The following is an 18,643-nucleotide window of genomic DNA, read 5'->3' on the forward strand; positions in this document are numbered from 1 at the left end:
GTTTTAAGTTATTTTAGGGAAGAGCCCAATTAATTCTTTTTCTAAAAAGAATAAAAAACTAAAATTAAATTAAATTAAATTAAATTTTTAAAAATTCTTAAAAGTTAGTGAAATCTTTATTTTGGTGTTTCCCAAGAGGATTATATATAAATCTTGTGACTTTTTTTTCCCTCCCCAAAGCTGACCAAAGTTACGACTTATGATTAAGCCATTCTTCAGCAAATGGTAATATTGGCTATATCTACCTGGAACCCAAACAAAACAGTCCAAATTAATTTACTGTAAGAAACTGTTACTGTTTATTTCTTCTGAACACTAAACCATGTTATCAGATTTTAATATGAAATATTGTAACCTGAAAGTGCTTTATATTATAGCATGTACTATATACAGTACTTTATTATGATTAGCACGTAGCATAAATTGAGGGATAAACTCATTTCCTGAGAAACACTTCAGCTCGTACATTAAAGAATGATTTAGTAAAGCTTATTTGATGTGCTGATTTTGGCTTGGGTAGGTTTAATTTTCTTCACAGTGGTACGGGGCTGTGTTTTGGATTTGTGCTGAGCCCAGGGTTGAAAATATGGAGATGTTTTTATTATTGCTGAGCAGGACTTGCACAGAGCAAGGCATTTTTTGCTTTTCAGAGTGCCCTGGCTGGTGAGGGGGCTGGGGGTACATGGGAGGGTGAGAGGAGACACAGCTGGGACAGGTGAGTCCAGCTGACCAAAGGCATATTCCAGACCTATGACATGCTCAGCATACAAAGTAGCAGAAAGAAGAAGGAAGTGGGAGGACCTTTGGAGAGATGGCATTTGTCTTCACAAGCCACTGTCATGCACAAGGGGCCCTGCTCTCCTGGAGATGGCTGAACACCTGTCTGCCCATGGGAAGTGATTAATTAGTTCCTTGTTTTTCTTTGCTTGTGTGCACAGCTTTTGCTTTTCCTATTAAACTGTCTTTATCTCAATCTATGAGTTTTCTCTTTTACACCACCTATTCTCTCCCTGATCCTACTGGTGGGGGAGTGACCATGTGGCTGTGTGGGGCTTGGTGGCTGGCCGGGGTCAAACCACAACACTGCAGCACATGACTTGGACGAATTCAGTGCTGTGCTGGTAAGTCTTGAAATAACAGACTGTGAAAGAAAACACTCACCTCGCGTCACTACATAGATCTGACTAACAAACGAAGCAAGTAAATTGTATTTCAAAAGCTTCTAGTATAAAGAGCAGTTGGGCTGAACTGCAACAAGCCACAGTAGCTCCACAGTCTAGATGCTTGATTTGTATAACAATGTACCATGCAGTAAATTGAAGCATCTTATTCATTTATCCCTTTAGGGTTTGGATTTCAAAAATGTCCATTTTTTGCAAGCCTTGGACCTTGTTCGCTATGGCATTTCTCCTTACACATTATACAAGAAAATCACCAGGAGTCATAAGAAGCAAAAAGTGGCCCCACACCACACACAAATGGATTCAATATAAACCTTTAGAAAAAAGTGCTTTGGAACTCATGAGAAACCAGTGTCAAAGCCAAACATGAGATTATTTCCTCCATTTTTAAGGAACCTGAAGAAACAAAAGCATCTTTGGAATTACTTGTCTGCAAGCCCTACTCTCCAATGGCTCCTTCTTTTGCTCAGTCCTACTTCTGAGGCAGGAACGTGAGTTGAAATTTCAGAAAAGTGATGTCAAAAACCTGACAACCCCAAAGTTTGGCCCAGAAACACAAAAACCACTTCTACTGAGAAGCTGCACTAATTCAGTAAATGTTCTCTTAGCAGATGTACACCTACCCTAGATCATTATTTCATGAAAAATAATTTGTTCAATCATAGGTTTTTTTACACTTTGAATACCAAACACAGAAGGGTGCATCAAGACTACATGTCAGCCTGATCTCTGAAACTACAGCTTGACAATCTTTTACTACACCCATTTATCACCAAGAGACCAGTGAGCAAGAAGACTTTTTAATAGGCAAATCACTAACTCAGGGCTGGCAGTAAAATAGCATATGAGATAAACAATGGTTTTTAGTTTCAACATTAAGGTCTTGCACTCAATGCAAGGCTTACAAGAGTGGGATCTGGATTTACAGATTCATTTGTAAAGCAGCAAAGCTACAGTCATTCAACACTTTGGCCAACATAATAAAAATGTATCAGAATTTATCACATCTTGTTGTGGTAAAACAAAATCTTTTGCCCTGGGCTTTCAGTCTGAAAAGCAAATCTCTGAGCAAAGAATACAATTAATTGATCTAAATACTGATGAACACTGACATTGTCAGGCAGATTTCAAAAGGATTTCTTTCCCTCGTTCATGAATTATGTTATTAAAATTATGTATCTGCCCTTATCAGTAAAAAAGTCTGATTTAAAAAGGAAAGCAGCATTAAAACTAAGGTCCTAGTATTTATGAAAAATGTTATCAGTCATTCTAAATCTGGGCTTTGTCAAATCCAAAAGATTCATATTTTCATCATTTGTCAGTGTTGTATCTGTATCAAAGAATACTTGCAGATAAAGGTAAAATGGTATTTATTAAGTACTTTCTACTGTTAAAGGACAATAAACCCAGTTGATACTAAAAAGGATGCTTTCTTTATAAACCACAAGACTAAGCAAGGCCTACAGCTCTGCAGTCATGGAGAATTATTTAGTAGAACTGATTAACGTTTGACTAAATATGCTGTGTGCATTTCTAACGTTCTTGATGAGCTTCTCACCAATTTGCTCTCTGGGTTAAAAAAAAACAAAACTACTAGGCAAATGACATAATGACTCATTAAACCCCTTTAGCCATGAGGCTGCTGTTAATGCTGTTAGTGGCTTCATGTCACTTCTTTAATGACATTTTCCACATCAGTGTGTTTTCAGCATAAGGCAGACATTTACCAGGGCTCTGGTTTGGTGCCACACGTACACCTGAACATCCTGCTTATCTGCCCAGGAATTGTTCCTGACATCACAACAGCACTTATTTACATATCCAGAATTAACAGTTTGCTCTGTTACTATTAGCTCCCAATTTAAAGGAAAAAAAAAAAAAAACAAAAAAAAAAAAAAAAAAAACCAAAAACAAAAGGCTATTTACTTTCTGGTTTTGGAGCATGAATGATTGTACATGAAGATAACAGCACGGTAAAGAATCTCACACATCTCTGTAAATGTTAAATGGAAGTTTATTACATGCTGAATAAAACCTAATTTAACTGAAGCATCAGACATATATATCTTTTGCAATTCAATTGCATTTTATTGTCCACTGCAGACAAGCTCAGTTTTCTTGTATGTATTCCGAATGGAGACTTAATGAAGCAAAAAAGGCTATACCTCGTATCAAATTCTTTTTCAATTGCTTTATATTGCCATCTTAGATTTCTCATTTTCTTCACTTGTATTCTTTTTCTAATCTCATAATAGCTTGATAAAAAGCCATATTTCAAAATCAAATATTAGCTTCAGGTCTAAGTTGATCCTTTTGAGCAGCTGTTTTACTGTGGTTTGCAATTCTGTTTGGTTTTCTGTTTTCAGAATTCACAAATTAATTAGTTACATTCTGCAGGATTCTATAGAGATTCAAATAAAAGCAGAAAAATGGCAGGGGTGTGGCATGAAAAATGTTTCTAAACCTTCTTTCCCCTTGCTTGCTTCCTTTAAAAGAAAAAGAGAGAGTGTATTGTTTTACTTATATTTAGTTTAATCTAAAATATTTAAAGAGCAACATTTTTTCCACTCTGTGGTTTACAATATACCTAACTTATTTTACTTGTACCTAGAGAATTGAAGATGCTGCAACACGAAACAGTTAATTTCTTAAGCATTACAACTTTACTATTAAGACAGCAGTAAGTATATGGTTGTGAGTAGGTACGTGTGAGGTGGGATGAGAGAAAGGGAACAGGTGGGACAAAAGAGAGGGAAAAAAAAAGACACAGACACAAAGACACCCTACAATCCCAAAGCAATACAGACTCCTTCAAGAAAGGAATGTCTCAATAATCTTTAACAACATCCAAAAAAACTATAGTTTTAAAAAGTGAAAAAACCCTAGTGAGATGAAAGGAAGTATGAAAAGTTTTCCTCCAGACACATTTCAGTCACTAATTTTCAAGACAAAAAAAAGTTGCAAAATAAGAGACCACAAAACCACAGGTCAACCTCTCCAGCAAGTGCATCCCAAAGAAGGAAACAGTTCTAAATTTGACACAGTACTATCACATTGAGATTCAAGTTTCTCTTCAGCTCCAACTTTAGCTCAATAGAAGATGAATCATCAGTGAAATTTAGCTTTCTGTCCCATGATTTTCTGTCATCCTTATAGAGTATGCAGACCATAGCAAGTTTTAAATGAGGACAACGAGTCTCTTTGACCAGTTCCACCTTACTTTCATCACATATCTTGACCTACAGAGAAGAATGTCATTAAGCACTAAACAATAAACTCTTTGAGCATCAACTGTGTGAGATACACCTTTTTTACAATAAGGAAATGGCATTTATACACAGAGCTAGAGGGTCACGAGTCCTTCTACTATCCAGTCTTGCTGAAGCAACTGCCAGTATGTATTTTCTGTAGCAAAACAATCCAATCAAACCACAGGAAAATTTCAATGTAAACAATGCAAACACAGAAACCTTTTTCACAACAGCAAGTCACAATTTCTGTTATTTCACCTAGAATTACACTAGACATTTTATTTTGGAACCTGTAAGAAAGTTCACCATCATTCTGAAACCCTCTTCTTCCAAAATCTAATTATGCTGCACCCAGAATTACACTATCAGTGTACTGATAGCAGATTTTTATTTCACACCCAAGTAGTACTTAGAGAAGATAAATACTGTGTCTTTTGTGTGTGTTGTTTTTCCATCAATGAGTGAAAACTGACTGCAATTAGCTCTAGGCTCCAGTAGCATATTAGTCCCTTTCAAGCATCAAAGTAAAAATTCACAAAAGAATAGGAACTCTGTAGTGTTTTAGTTCTTTCAACAGCTGCACCCACTGAGTCACTCAAAGAATAGATCAATAGTTGTACCCAATTTAGGTACCACGACATACAGCATCTAACAATCAATGTTTCCCAAAATTGTTCAAGTGGCAATGTATTAGAAGAAAGATTGGCTTCATATCCTAGAGGATCAAATATGAAATAATTAGTTGCATCAGAAAAGCTCTTTTGTTTATCTAGAATGCCAGAAATTTTGTATGGGTAAGACTATCATGCACAGTAAGGTTCTAAGCAGGACTTTAAAGAGAATATTCCTTAGAACTTGCAAAAATCACTAAGCACTTAACCCTGACCAGATGGTACTCAGCTAGTATTTTGTAGTATACAGATAGCTGAATTTCTGTAGAACTGTTCATACAGTGTACAGGGCTCAATCCTGTAAATTTCTGCACATCCTGTTAGACAGGTATCCACCAGACAAGGTGGTAAAACCTGTGCTCTAACATTTGGCTTTCAAGCACTACTATGTTAGAACAAATAAATGTTACTCATTCATCATTCTAGCTAAACTCTGCAGTCAGAATCAGACGGAAATAGCCAGACTGAAATTTTATGAAAGCCACACGTACTTTTTCATCTGACTTGCTGCAGAATAGGGAATACCAGTATCTGTGTGTGCACACTGTCTCTCTAACTTCAGTAACAGGAAAACATAGTTATACCCACTTACTCTCTTGATGTAAGAGCCAAACTATTTCTATTTAAATCAGTACAGAAGTACAACAGATATTAAATTCAAGAAATTTAGACCACTGGAGTTAATCTATCAATATTTGTATTAAGACAATGCCTTATAGCTGTTTTACCTCCCAACTCTGTGGCTCACAGTTAATCACTGGGCTCCAGGTATTACTCCAGAGCTCTCCTTGTGGCTCTGAAGCAGAAGCAGTGCTTGGAAAACACTGCCGCCTCATCTCTCTTTGCCTCTGTGTACACCCAACTCAATTGTGATTGTATTTACCAGCAAGACCCATAGCACTGGCCAAAGCAGAAAACTAAAATTGATTGAACAAGACATAGAGATCTACATAATTACTTAAAAAAAGCTCAGTGGGAACTGAACATTTCTCACAGAGTTAATAGTCTACCGACACTTGAGATAATTTGAACAAAAACATAGGCCAAAACACAAAATAAAGTATATAACATGATTTAGTGGTCAATAACAAGAGTGAGACGAATGGGAGAGAGCTACATAAAATAACAGGAAAAACTACCACAAGGTCACTGCAAGAAAACTGATTCTCGTTTAAATGGCCAAGAGGATGATCTACTGACTGCAACAGAACCTACAAATCCAGCTGCAGCAATACATTTACCTTTCCTTGTTCCATTTTTATGGAACAAGTGTATATGACACACACTACCATCTGCTGGACAAAGTGCTGAACTGATCCACTAACACAGAAAGTGGCTTTTGGGTTTTTGTTGTGAGGACCTCTTTACCATCACACTTACCTGAGGCAGATGCAAAACAACCTGGGATGTGTGGAGACCATATCGTGCTGTAAATGACCCCCTCATGGCCTTTAAAAGTGCATAATGACTTCCCCACAGCTGGATCCCACTGAATAAAGCAAAAAATAAAACTGCTGAGATACACATCCAATAAGAAATGAAAGGATTTCATACACTGAAAAAAAAACTTATACATACAAAAAGGACTAAATGAACTTCTTAAAAACAAAGCATTTGTATGCTTAAACTGGTATCAACTGAGAGTTTAAGCAACCTCTCAATTAAAGCAGAATTTCAGCCACAATTCAGTGGCTATTTTTATTCAGTAAAAATAAACAGGAAAAAAGAATCCATGTTGTCTCTTAACACAAAGAACTATGAGATACAAAAGAAATCACACTTTTCACCTTCAGCAGAAAACCAACATACCAGCTTGGCTGTTTGATCCCATGAGCCAGACACCACTAGCTGCTCTCCTCTAGTTTGGCTCCAGTCAACACTGTATGCCTGTAAATGACATAAGAGAATAATTTAGAAGGAGCATTAGAATACAAGTTTCAGGCTGTAGTTAGACAGGGTTTCACTAAATAGACTTGGATTTGTAGATTGTATCCTGATCAGCTGAAAAAGCACACCACTAAAGCACAACAAAACTGCCAAAGAATGCCACTGAACTGAACAAAAATTAAACTTAGCATCTTAGTTAGACATTAAAGGTACATACAGGCTAAGAAAAGTATCTGAAAATGCAAAGATTGGCCAAAATGGAGGAAAAAGAAAATTTGTAACGAAATCCACATCTATCTGCCATCACTAGGAGCCTACTACTTTAAAAGCTGTAATTCAGACTTGATTTCATATCGCTGATCCAATTTCATTCAAAGACCTACAGTTTCCATGCTAGCCATCTCTCATTGTAAATGCCATCTCTCTTCAGAGCTGACTTTGAGATTTTAGCTGACTAACAATAAATGCTTTTTAATTATACCTAATTCTCCTAAGAAATATATGCCATAAAAATACTCCTGTTTTTTCTTTTCCAGGTTCTATGGCACTTTTTTTTACCATCCAAATCCTCAAACAAGTAAAATAAAACAAATTAAAAACTCACTTTCCCTCATAACTACTCATTTCAGCTATTAAGAAATTACTTTGTAGTTGAAATAAGCTCCCTCTTCCCTGACAGCATGCTCTAATGCTGATCCTGCTTTGACAAAGGATACCTTAACTCCACCCTTCACTGCTGATTTTTCAGCTCTGCTGCCTCACAGAAACAAATGCACTAAGGTAGTTCCTCAAATTATTTAAAATCCTCTAATCTCAAGTACATGTACAATTTCCATCTTCAAATACACATCTTAACTTCATGGAAGGTGCATTCTATTTCGCCTGGTTTTACCTCACACCAAAGTGATTCAATAAGCTGCAGTGGGACATGAACCATTTCAGTGTAAGGTGGATAAATATTAGATAAAAGAGCTCAACCACTTAACCTCCTGACCCAATCAGAGCTCACAGGACACTCCTCAGAAATGTGGTCACTACCAGCGAGTAGGAGGTGGCACTGCTCTCAACAGCTGGGCCACTAACCACTGAGGATTTGTACTCCACCTGGATAATCTAGTTCTAGCACAGCACTGGATATGGTCTGCAAGTCAACATACAAAATTTGGGATTGTCTTGAATAGATGGAATTGTCCATTCAATAACAGCAACGCTTCTTTTGAAGGTGGAAGTGCTTGGACCTGTGTTACCTGATTAAAAAAGCAGAGAAGCTGAAAGGGAAAGAAATCCAGCAACTGTCAAAGTCTTCTATGGAAAGTGTCCTGTGTGAGAATGGAAATCAAGGCAATACTTAGCTATTTCTGAGCATTTTCCTTCCTAAGAAATATTCCAGTCTGTGCTAGATCCAGGTTAAATGAACTGGGTTTCATCTATCTGTTTATCTCCCTTAAGTGGAAGGCAAACCATTGCCCAGAGAAAAACAAGCTGCTTTATCTGCAATTCTCCTTTTTAATTTGACAAAGTCCTGCTTCCCATATACTGAAAGCCATACTGCTTCAGAACCATTTTGTACTAACTCCCTTCCTTGAGGAGCTTACAGTCCTAATGTACAAGACACTAAGAGAGTACTTGACAAAAGCCATATAACTGAGAGGTAGTTATTTTGGGTTTTTTTGCCAAACCATACTCTCGAATTTTCTACTTTTATTAGCTAACTAATTGTACTACAGCTCATTAAAACATGCTCCTTTCCACTCTAACTCTTCCTACTAAAATAGTAACAAAGGAAATACACCAGTACCTCTCCATAGATTCTAAGAATGGAAGACATGACAGTTTTCCAAAGTGGTTCCTGAGCTCTTCACAAATATTTCTCTCTTTGCCTTTGAATCTGTGTGATGGCCTGAGCTCACCTCCTAAGCTGCTGCTGTTTGGAAATGCCTCTAATTGTATCACTACCCAGTATGCCTCTTTCACACAACAGCTCAGTAAGTGTTTGGCTCTCATATTCATATTCATGATTTTCCAGAGAGAAACAGATCTTTGGGAAATATGCACCCGTGTCACACAATCTGGGTAGCTGGTATTCAATACATTGTACTTGGGATGTATCAGATCTGCTGCAGGGATAAGGCAAAGCACACCCAGGGCTCCCAGCTCACTCCCAAGCTATCAGCACGTAGATCTGCTGAGCAGGTGCTGTGACACAGACCTGGGCACATATGGCACGCAGGGCTGGCGCTGCTCAGCGCTCTGCAGCTGCAGCAGAGGCAGCAGGGCCTGAGCTAACTCTCCTTCGGGCAAGAATTACAAACAGAACAGACAACAGGCTCGGGAAAAACAAGAGATGCTGTTTGGCACGTGACAGTCTAGGTAATGAGGATGAAAAGAAGACAGTACAAAGAACCCAGTAAGGTTCACTTTTATTTTTCTTTCCTTCTCATACTATCATCCAACATAAATTTACAGACACTTCAATGGAAGCTGTGTTGAGCAACTAGGAAAGACTAATAACAGCATAAACTTTAGCTGTTAATCTTTTAGTGCTTTATCTTCATTCATAAAATAAATGAACCTTATCTTATGCCTAAACAGCAGCAAGAAATGCCTCAGGCAAAAGACAAGGGAAAAAATGCAAAAACATAAAATATAGCTTAAAAGAAACGTTCAGGCTCACTTTACAAGACAAATTTAATTCAAGCATTCTATTATCTCACAATCCAGTGAGATTTTGTCAAAACCAAAGTAAATTAGACTAATTTATTCATGAGATTCAGCAGTTGGTTAGTGCTGGAATAAAACTCATCATCCTTTGATAATGCAAATTCACTTCTAAATTAAAGATGCACATTGTTTTTTGAGAAGGGACAATGATCTCCTCTAGAAAAAAAGAAACAGAACCCTGTCAATCATGCATTAGAAATAATATAAAATGCAGCGACAAAACTGCCATTAAAAATGTCAGAGAGGGATCAAGGATTAGGAAGGTAGTGAGAACAGTGTCTGACAGAGTTTACCACAAATTACTAGGTAAATTCCTTCTGAGATCTATCCTCTTAACACATGTTAATACAGAATCAATAAAAATCTTTCATATCTCACAACAAACTCTCACTTGGCCCATGTTTCCTACACTGTCTTTCTAAGCACAGATGAATATACCCACCTCCCATGCTATTGGCTCAGCTAAGACGTAGACACAGAAATGTATATTTCACAAACAACAGATGGTGTAGCAAACCAAAGTAAACTTACTGACACAATTTCAATGAGAAAATGACAGAAACAAACTAACAAAAAAAACCCAGTACTATACTTCACCTACCTCTTTCTGTAACTATTATCAGCATTCGAACACTATCACAAAATCCTGACCACAACTAGAAACTCCTCTCTCAAAATTCTCAGTTTACACAGTAGGTGTATTAAACTGAAGTAGAAAAACTACAGAGAAATAAGCTACAGAAGATGGGCTCTTGTGTAACTACTGTCACTCAGCTTTTAGCTTTGTGCTTCATATCGGAAAAAATCGTGAGGTTTTTGGGAATGAAACTGAATTTCCTCAATCGGTTTTTTGACTGCATATCTACTAGATTATTTTATTGAGAACGATGTCATTTGGATAAAGTACCAGTAAAGCCAGCAAAATCCAGGCTGACAGTCATTGCATCTTAAGTTCAAAGACCTAACAGAAGTGAGTGGAGGGTTAGATGGAAAGCTTAAAAAAAAGGGAAGAAAAATCGGGGAGGAAAAAGGGAAGAAAAATATAGAGAAGATATATGTACTACAGTATAAATATCCTTAAAACTATACAAATATATTTATGAATATGAATATAACATTATTCTCTACCCATACAGCACTGCATAAAGAAACAGATTTTAAGAAAATCAAATGAAACAGTATCAAACCAAGGCTAAACATACACACTGTCCCAACATTTGACTAATGTTATTTGAGCAGGATCTCACAGATGCTAGGGGGGAAAAGATAAGCAGATCCAAGTGCAACCCAAGTGCAAAGGATCTGCATAATGTGTATCACTCCACAACCTCAAGAATAAGACTGATATATCAGCTGTCTGATTTAGACCTATCTAATAAGGCTCTCCAAAAGTCACAGCATGACTTCAGTAATTTCATAAATCACAGTGATTACTGTAAGGAACCACAAATGCTATTTCTGAATATATTAGATTTGTGTAATCAAGCAGTACCTACTACAGCGTATGAACATGCACAAGAATATATACATCATTTTATATTCAAATTATTAATTCAAACCACAGACCCAAAAGAGTCAGAAAACAAAAAACGACTTTAGATTATAAGGCTACAAATAAATATTTTAATTATTTAAACGTAAGAGCATCCATTACATTTACTTAAGTTTTCCTGATTTACCTCCAGAGTGTGCTCTTTATAGACTTGCAGTGGACCTTTGGTTTTAGCCATATCCCAGATTTGCAGAGATCCATCTCCACTACAAGTGATCAACACATTTTCATTATTCTCACTCCAGGTCACATCAAACAGGCCATCATTCCAGTCAAAACTAAATTGGAAAAATGAAGATATTTGTCTGTGAGAAAGCACAAATAAAAGTCTGCACCAAGATCCATGTGAAGAAAGTCTTTAAATCATAATTTTTACCATTCTAAATAGCATTTTTATATATTTCAGTTTCAAGTTAATCTCCTCACAATTAATTTATTTGTTTGAATGCCAATTTCTACAACCATATGCCAGAATTGATTGATTAATTTAAAGCATAAATGAGCCAAGGACCTTCCACACACAAAGAAGGAACTCTGATTTTAGTTTAAAACTTGCCACGCAAACAGAAGTACAACATGCCTCAGTCTGATTTATGGTTTCTCCAGAATGTAAGAGCACTTTGTTTCTTACCACAGTGGTAAATAAAGAAATAAAACTGTGCTGGGAGGGCCCTATCCAATTCACAACACCACTATGAATCTGAGTGACAATGAAAACCCAAAAGAAACACGGTCAAGAATTTATTGAAGAACTCTACACTCTCTTGAAAATGCTTTCACCATACCAACAATTCACCATATGGGATCTGATGCCATGTATTAGCTATTCTGTGGCAGCTATCAATTACTGCAATACTATCTGATGGGAAATCCGAATTTATTTACCCCCTTTTCATGGAAGCTTTAGCTAAGTTATGTCAAATTTGATGGCACTCTGCAGTAATGATAAGGTAAAGGCATGCACACAGAACACTTTGATGAACAACACAGCCTGTGGGTCAGGAACTTAAGAGGACCTTCTACCACAAAATAAGGGGTGTCACTGGAAACATAAATGAAATGTACTAAATCAGAGTACTTAGCAGAAGTAAGAGTGTTAAACATCTTCAAAGAGTCTTGTTTTATAATTATGAATAAAAAAAATATTCTACGAATGTGATTAACTATTTTTAAGCACTTCTATGTCAGTCATCTTAATCTACACAATCACTGTTTCAAGGCTCTCCTTAAAATGTTTTAGGTTAATAACAGTCAAGTACTAAACCCCCTCCTTTCTAACCTTTCTCCTCCTTCCATCAAGAACAAAATCAACCTCCTTAAAACCTTTAGAATATTGTATCTCCTAGGAAGGACCTCCATGACTTGACGTAGCTTCCTAGCCTATTTTCAGTATAAATCAATCATAAGGGCATAAATCTAGGTGTCAAGGCACTGTTCCTAAATATCTAGAAGATAAAATTTCAAGCCAGAGCAGAGAAGCTGCTCTTAATTCCTGTCACCAGTTTCTCATAAAATGGTTTACACTACGGAAATGGTGTAAGCCAGATGATTTTCCCATAACAAAATCAATTAAACATATCTTTTGTATTGTATGTAAATGCAAATACATTACTTTCTATATAAATACAGAGACCTGTATTCAGTAGCTACTTCAGAATAGAAAAAATACTTTATATTTCTAAAAATAACCCAAAGTATTTCAGTTGTGCCTAGTACTCATGAGTACACAGTAAGTTTTCCTCTTACAAAAATAAAAGATAAACCTTTATTACCTCCTGAGCAGAACAATCCCAGCTTCGTTTTGTTCCAGCACTGCCAGAGTTCCACAACCTAAATCAGCAAAATGAAACAAAACATCACAACTAATTCCCCAATGCCAAAGGAAATTGGGGTGGTTCTGAGGTAGCTTCAGTGTGCAAACACAAAAGGCGCATGAACTTTAAGAAGCCAAACAATTATTTGCATAATTAAAGATCTTGTGATCTCATGTTCTCTAAAACAGTAATTCGTTTACGCCAGATTCTTCTAGTTTGATTTTGTGTTTTTGGTGGTTATTTTGGTTTTTTGCACCAGTATATCTGTAGGTGAGGTTGAAAAAGACTTGCTTATAAAGCATAAAAGTACGTTTTCCCCATGGGCCTCACATGATAGACATACCAATACGGAGTTCCCTTTTGTGCTTTTGATAACACAGCAGACCAAACACTTTTTACCCCTTCCTGAATACAGCAATACTAACACAGCTCACCAGAAATGAAACAAATAATTCAGTTCTGATAAAACACACATTAGTTCTGCTTCCTCATCTGACGGGGATGTTGCTAAAATCATTCTACACTTGGAACTTTTTTTTTTGAAATTAATGTTTTGGGGAGCAATACTCCCACTGGAAATGAAAAAGGTGCCAGTACTGAGGAACGCTCAGCTTGGCTCTTTCAAGAGACGACCACAGGGCCTGTCTGGGCGCTCAGGGACTAAAACAAGAACAGCTGAAGCCACAGAATCACGGAATGATCTGAGCTGGAAAGGACCCATCGGGATGGAGCCCAGCTCCGGGCCCTGCACAGCACCATCCCGAAGAGTCACACCCGAGAGCATCGCCCAAACACTTCTTGAGCTCTGCCAGGCTGGTGCTGCGTCCGCTGCCCTGGGGAGCTGCTCCAGCGCCCAAACACCCTCTGGGTGAAGAACCTTTTCCTGAGACCCAACCTAAACACAACTTCAGGCCATCCCCTCGGCTCCTGTCAGCGGAGAAAGTTATGTCCAGACATTTCATTCAGGCTGTGTACATCTTTGCTCCCGTATTTATTCCCGCCCCTGTCAAGCTGGCGCTGCCCCGCGCGGGCGCTGTGAGAAGCAGCAGGGCAGCCGCGGGCCGGTCCCTGGGAAGGGGCAGATCCCGGGCCGTGGAGGGCAGGGGGAGCCCCGCCACAGCCCCGGCCCGGCCGCGGGGCACGGGCGCCGTCTCACAGCGAAACAAAGGGAACTCGTCCCCAGTGCTCTGGCATTTGGCAGACACCGTCTGTCCTTCCGCACACCCTCGTCTCCAGCCTCCTCCTCCTGCCGTGAGGCGCCGCGCTCCCGGTCACCCCGCCGCGCCGCCCCCCGCACCTGCCATGCCGTAGTACTGCGCGGCGGCGCAGGCCACGCGCCCCGGGCAGTATGGCGAGAACTCCACGGCGTACCCGTGCAGCCCGGGCAGCCGCAGGGCGCCCGCGCCCGCCGCCGTGCCCATGGCCCCCGCCCGGGCCTCCGCCGAGCCGCGGAGGAGCCGCGGAGGAGCCGCCGCGCCCCCGGCCCCGGCGGAAGCGCCCGCCCGCCGGGCGGTGCCGGAGCCGCGCCGCCGCCGCCATCTTTGGCCATGGCAGGGCGGCCCGGGCGCTGCCGGTGCGGCGGGGCCGGGAATTCCCATCCTCAGAGCCGCCTCCTGCGCTGGAGGAATCACTGCCGAATTTCAGAAACAATCCGCTCTTTCATGCGCCACGCTGGACATAGATCAGCTCGGGGTGTGTGCGTCAGCTTGAATACAGGAGAGGTTTCAGTCATAAGTATGTGCGTTAGCTTTCATTTTTCCTTCTAAAAAGACCTTCTGAGCTTTTAATTCTCCTAAATTCTTGAATAGATCTGCATATTTTATCATTCTTCTCAGTATGCAGTTGTGCTCTATGGAAATCCTTTTATGAATAAACTTCTTAAACCTGTGACAACGTCTGTTTAAGTCAGTGGGAATTTTGCCTTTGAAAAAAAGAGGTGGGCAGGGAGTGTTCAGGCTTAGAAAATTAATAGCAGAGCAGCAGCTGCAGCTTTTGCCATATTATATCCATATCTATGCCCCTTAAAATACAGACAGATTATTCCAGTTGGACGCAGACCACCCTAATTAGTCGCAATGACCCGTCTATATGTTTAAAGGTAAAAATGAAAGAGTATCATTTTACACTTTCAGAAGTTACAGAAAAAGCAAATTAGATAGATTTGGTCACAGTTGGTCACAGTTACCTCATGGAACTTGAAACATAGTTATGTTCTCCTGGTCCCTGTATTTAAAACTAAACCTTGACTACAAAATCCATTGTAAAGCCACAAAAATATCCATTTGCTTAAACTGTCACACAGATGCAGAATTAGGCAGTTCTATTCATTCTTCAATCTTGTAATAAAAGATGAAAACAAATGTGTTTATCAAATAGCTTCCACGATTTTAGAATAAAATCAGTTCAAATTCTGTGCAAGTGAAACTCAATTCAATGTATCCTTTGGATTACCACAGCAGTTCTCAAAGCCTCATAACTGACAATTTATAGGCTTCATTAACTGACATCACATGAGATCAGTTTTTTAACCCCTGGGCAAGGGAATACCTTACAGAATTGGCTGCTCTAGGCCAATTTCAACCAATTTTAGCTTCTGTGAAATCTTTTAACATCAATTCATCTTTTCAAAATGCAAGTTACAAGACAGTTTTCTGAGTAAGTGTTTTTAAAGTAATTGTCCTTTGTGACTGCCTTGTCAATTCCAATGCTTGAAAGGCCACCATAGGGATAGGGTAAGTAAATTTGGACAGAGCCATTTGCAGTGTGTTAGGGAGTCAGATGCTTAATGGTGTAAAGTCCAGTTACTCTATGGACAATTTATCACAGAATTGGAAAGGTTTCATCAAGTCCATTTTTTCCAAGCTGGTTGATCTTTCGTAATGAGTGAAATTCTGCAAAGAGGTTATGCAAACAGGAACCAGTTCTTATCAGTGGCCCAGGTTTTTTTTAAAGACACGATTATAAGAATTTTCATAGACATAAAGATCAAGAAGGGGATAAAAGGTTACAAGGAAGTCCTGAGAGGACTAGTTCTCAAACATTTTTTTTCACAGACTTAATTGTGAATTCAGGTTTTGAAGATCCATGGAAGTAGAAAGCAAAATAATATGGACAGTGAAAGTACTTGAATAGGATGGTTTCAAGGTAGAATAACAACAAAAGAAGCAAAAACTATTTTACAGGTAGAGAGAGAATTTCCCAACAAACAAAGTTGCTAAACATTACTCTATTTCCTCCTCAGCCTCTGGGCAGCTGAGTAAATCCAAGAAACATGAAGGACCACCAATCAGAGCAGCATTTTATATGTAGCTACTGAAACCAAATTATCTACCTGCCAGCTCCTTTCAGCTAACTCCAAATCACAGAATTAGGTTGGAAAAGACCTCTGACATCACTGAGTTCAGCCTATGACTGAACATCACCATATCAGCTAGACCATGGCACTCAGTGCCACATCCAGGCTTTCCTTACATATCTCCAGTGATGCCACCACCTCCATGGGTAGCCCATTCCAATGTCTGATCAGCCTTTCTGTAAAGAAATTCCTCCTAATGTCCAGCCTAAACCTCCCCTGGCTCAGCTTGAGGCCATTTCCTGTCATCCTGTCACAAGTTGCCAGGGAGGAGAGGCTGACCCCTACCTGCCCACACTCTCCTTTCAAGGTGTTGTAGAGATTGATAAGGTCACCCCTGAGCCTCCCCATCTCCACGCCGAACACTCCCAGCTCCTTCAGCTCCTCCTCATCAATCCTGTGTTTCAGAGCTTCACCGCCTCTGTTGTCCTTCTCCAGACTTGCTCCAGTACCTCAATGTCTGTCCTGAACTGAGGGGCCCAGAACTGGACACAGGACCCAAGGTGCAACCTCACCAGTGCAGGGGAAGAATCCAGATTCTTCCAAGAAGACGGATCCTGTGTGCAGCAGTAGATGGCAGCCATGTTCCACACAAAAAACGAGAGCCCTCAGTTGAAAAAAAACATCCCCAACTACACTGAAATTGCTGTTTACCTAACACATCATAATTTCAATAGAAAAAGAGAGAAAGTTGCTTAGTATGCAGTTTTAGGCTATCTTTATGCAGCTGCCACTGCTCGATGCTCAGCTCAAAGCTGCACCCCTCGTTAGCATTAGAAGAGGTGGCTGAGATGCTCACTGCAGTATCTCCACCCTGTTGGCCCCAAGAGCTCTGCTCTGCTACAAACACATCCCTCATTTCCTCAGCTTGCAAGCTGACAGCTAGTTTAGCTGTGAGTTGAGCTGGTAACCATCACTGCTCTTGCACAAATCCTTCCAAAACCCTTGCTGGTCAGCAGCAACAGTAATCAGAAAGGCTCGAGTTCAAGTGTTTGAACAACTTATTTAAAGGTCTTTTCTGCCAGAGAGTGGAATGTGAGCTATTTCCTCATGTGCAAGGACAGGTAGCTTAAACCACTGAAAATATTCAAGGACTGCAGTTAATTTTTGTCTGTCTTTTAATTATTGAACCATTCCTTAGGGCCCATGCCATCAAGATTTTCTTCTACAAGTGAATCCTTATTGACTAATAGAAGCGTAGAGATGTTTCCAGCTGAAATCCACATATTATTTAAGACTGAAAAACTGGCAACATTATAAACAAATAAAACAAAAATAAACAAATAAAAATAATCAAGGGGTTTGCAGTAATGAATGCAAAGGGAAAAGGCTCCTCTCGTATGGCTAAACAGGGTTATGGCATTTGGAAGGAAGAGTCAGTTAGCATGAAGGCTTTTCTGGAAGTTTTAAAGAGTAAAAGAAGCAAGAGGAGTGAAAGACACTGGAGCAAATGAAGATTTAGACATAGAGATTTAGAAAGAAATGTGAGAATTATGGGGAAAGAGAGTATGAAACAGGCCAGCACACAACCTTCACTGTGCACACAAGAAGAGGGCTACAGGGACAATCCTGACTTAATAGGTTAAATATCCTTCCTGGATGATGTATCCACATTGTTCGGTCAGGTTTTGCTGGCTGCCACCCATGTGCACCATGCTGTAATTTGGTAAGCAGATTCCCCATGTTACTGTTCCATGATCAGCTGCATCCCTACTCAATGGCCACAGGTCTCTCTTTACCACACCCCTCCTTAAATATTGTTTTAAATGTTCAGTGTATCTTTTCTTAAAGACTGGAAGCTGGCTGCCTCAAAATACTGCCTTCTCCCTATTGAACTTAAAAGTTACTTCTCACTGTCTGCAGTGATATACTTAGTCAAACTTTTTAGATAGCTTTTAGAAACAAGGTTTTTTAAATTTCAGTTTAACCATTTCTACTGCATGTGAGAGTTCTGGCCTAAAGGTTATGAAAATCAACTTACGTGCTTTTAATATCTCATTCAAATTTTTATATCTCCTAGTTTCTTTAAATTCTTTTGGAATTTTTTAGACACTTATAATTGAAGCATGCTGGACTCCTGAAGCCTTTTTCCTGTTTATCAGTGAAGAATTTACAGTGAATCTTTAATCTCTCACTCCTATATGTTATCCTGTAGTTAAATAAGAGGGCCTCAAATGATGAATGGAATTTCAGATCCATTTTAAACCCAGTATT

At 39.2% G+C, this 18,643-nt stretch overlaps 1 protein-coding gene across 1 annotated transcript in view; it reads right to left on the minus strand.

Moving 5' to 3' along the window:
- PEX7 (peroxisomal biogenesis factor 7) overlaps positions 1-14,958 on the minus strand; it is a 42,981-nt gene extending 28,023 nt beyond the window's left edge. Inside the window, exons 1-5 of the mRNA XM_056487600.1 lie at positions 14,375-14,958; positions 13,036-13,093; positions 11,391-11,541; positions 6,913-6,990; positions 6,484-6,592 (exon numbers count right to left, since the gene is read on the minus strand). Of these exons, the coding sequence (XP_056343575.1) occupies positions 6,484-6,592; positions 6,913-6,990; positions 11,391-11,541; positions 13,036-13,093; positions 14,375-14,675 (697 nt within the window). The 5' untranslated portion in view covers positions 14,676-14,958. The remainder of the gene's footprint in view (positions 1-6,483; positions 6,593-6,912; positions 6,991-11,390; positions 11,542-13,035; positions 13,094-14,374) is intronic.
- Between the last annotated feature and the right edge of the window lie 3,685 nt (positions 14,959-18,643).

Source organism: Oenanthe melanoleuca, chromosome 3 (assembly GCF_029582105.1).
Source record: "Oenanthe melanoleuca isolate GR-GAL-2019-014 chromosome 3, OMel1.0, whole genome shotgun sequence".
In the NCBI taxonomy this organism is placed as follows: Eukaryota; Metazoa; Chordata; class Aves; order Passeriformes; family Muscicapidae; genus Oenanthe; species Oenanthe melanoleuca.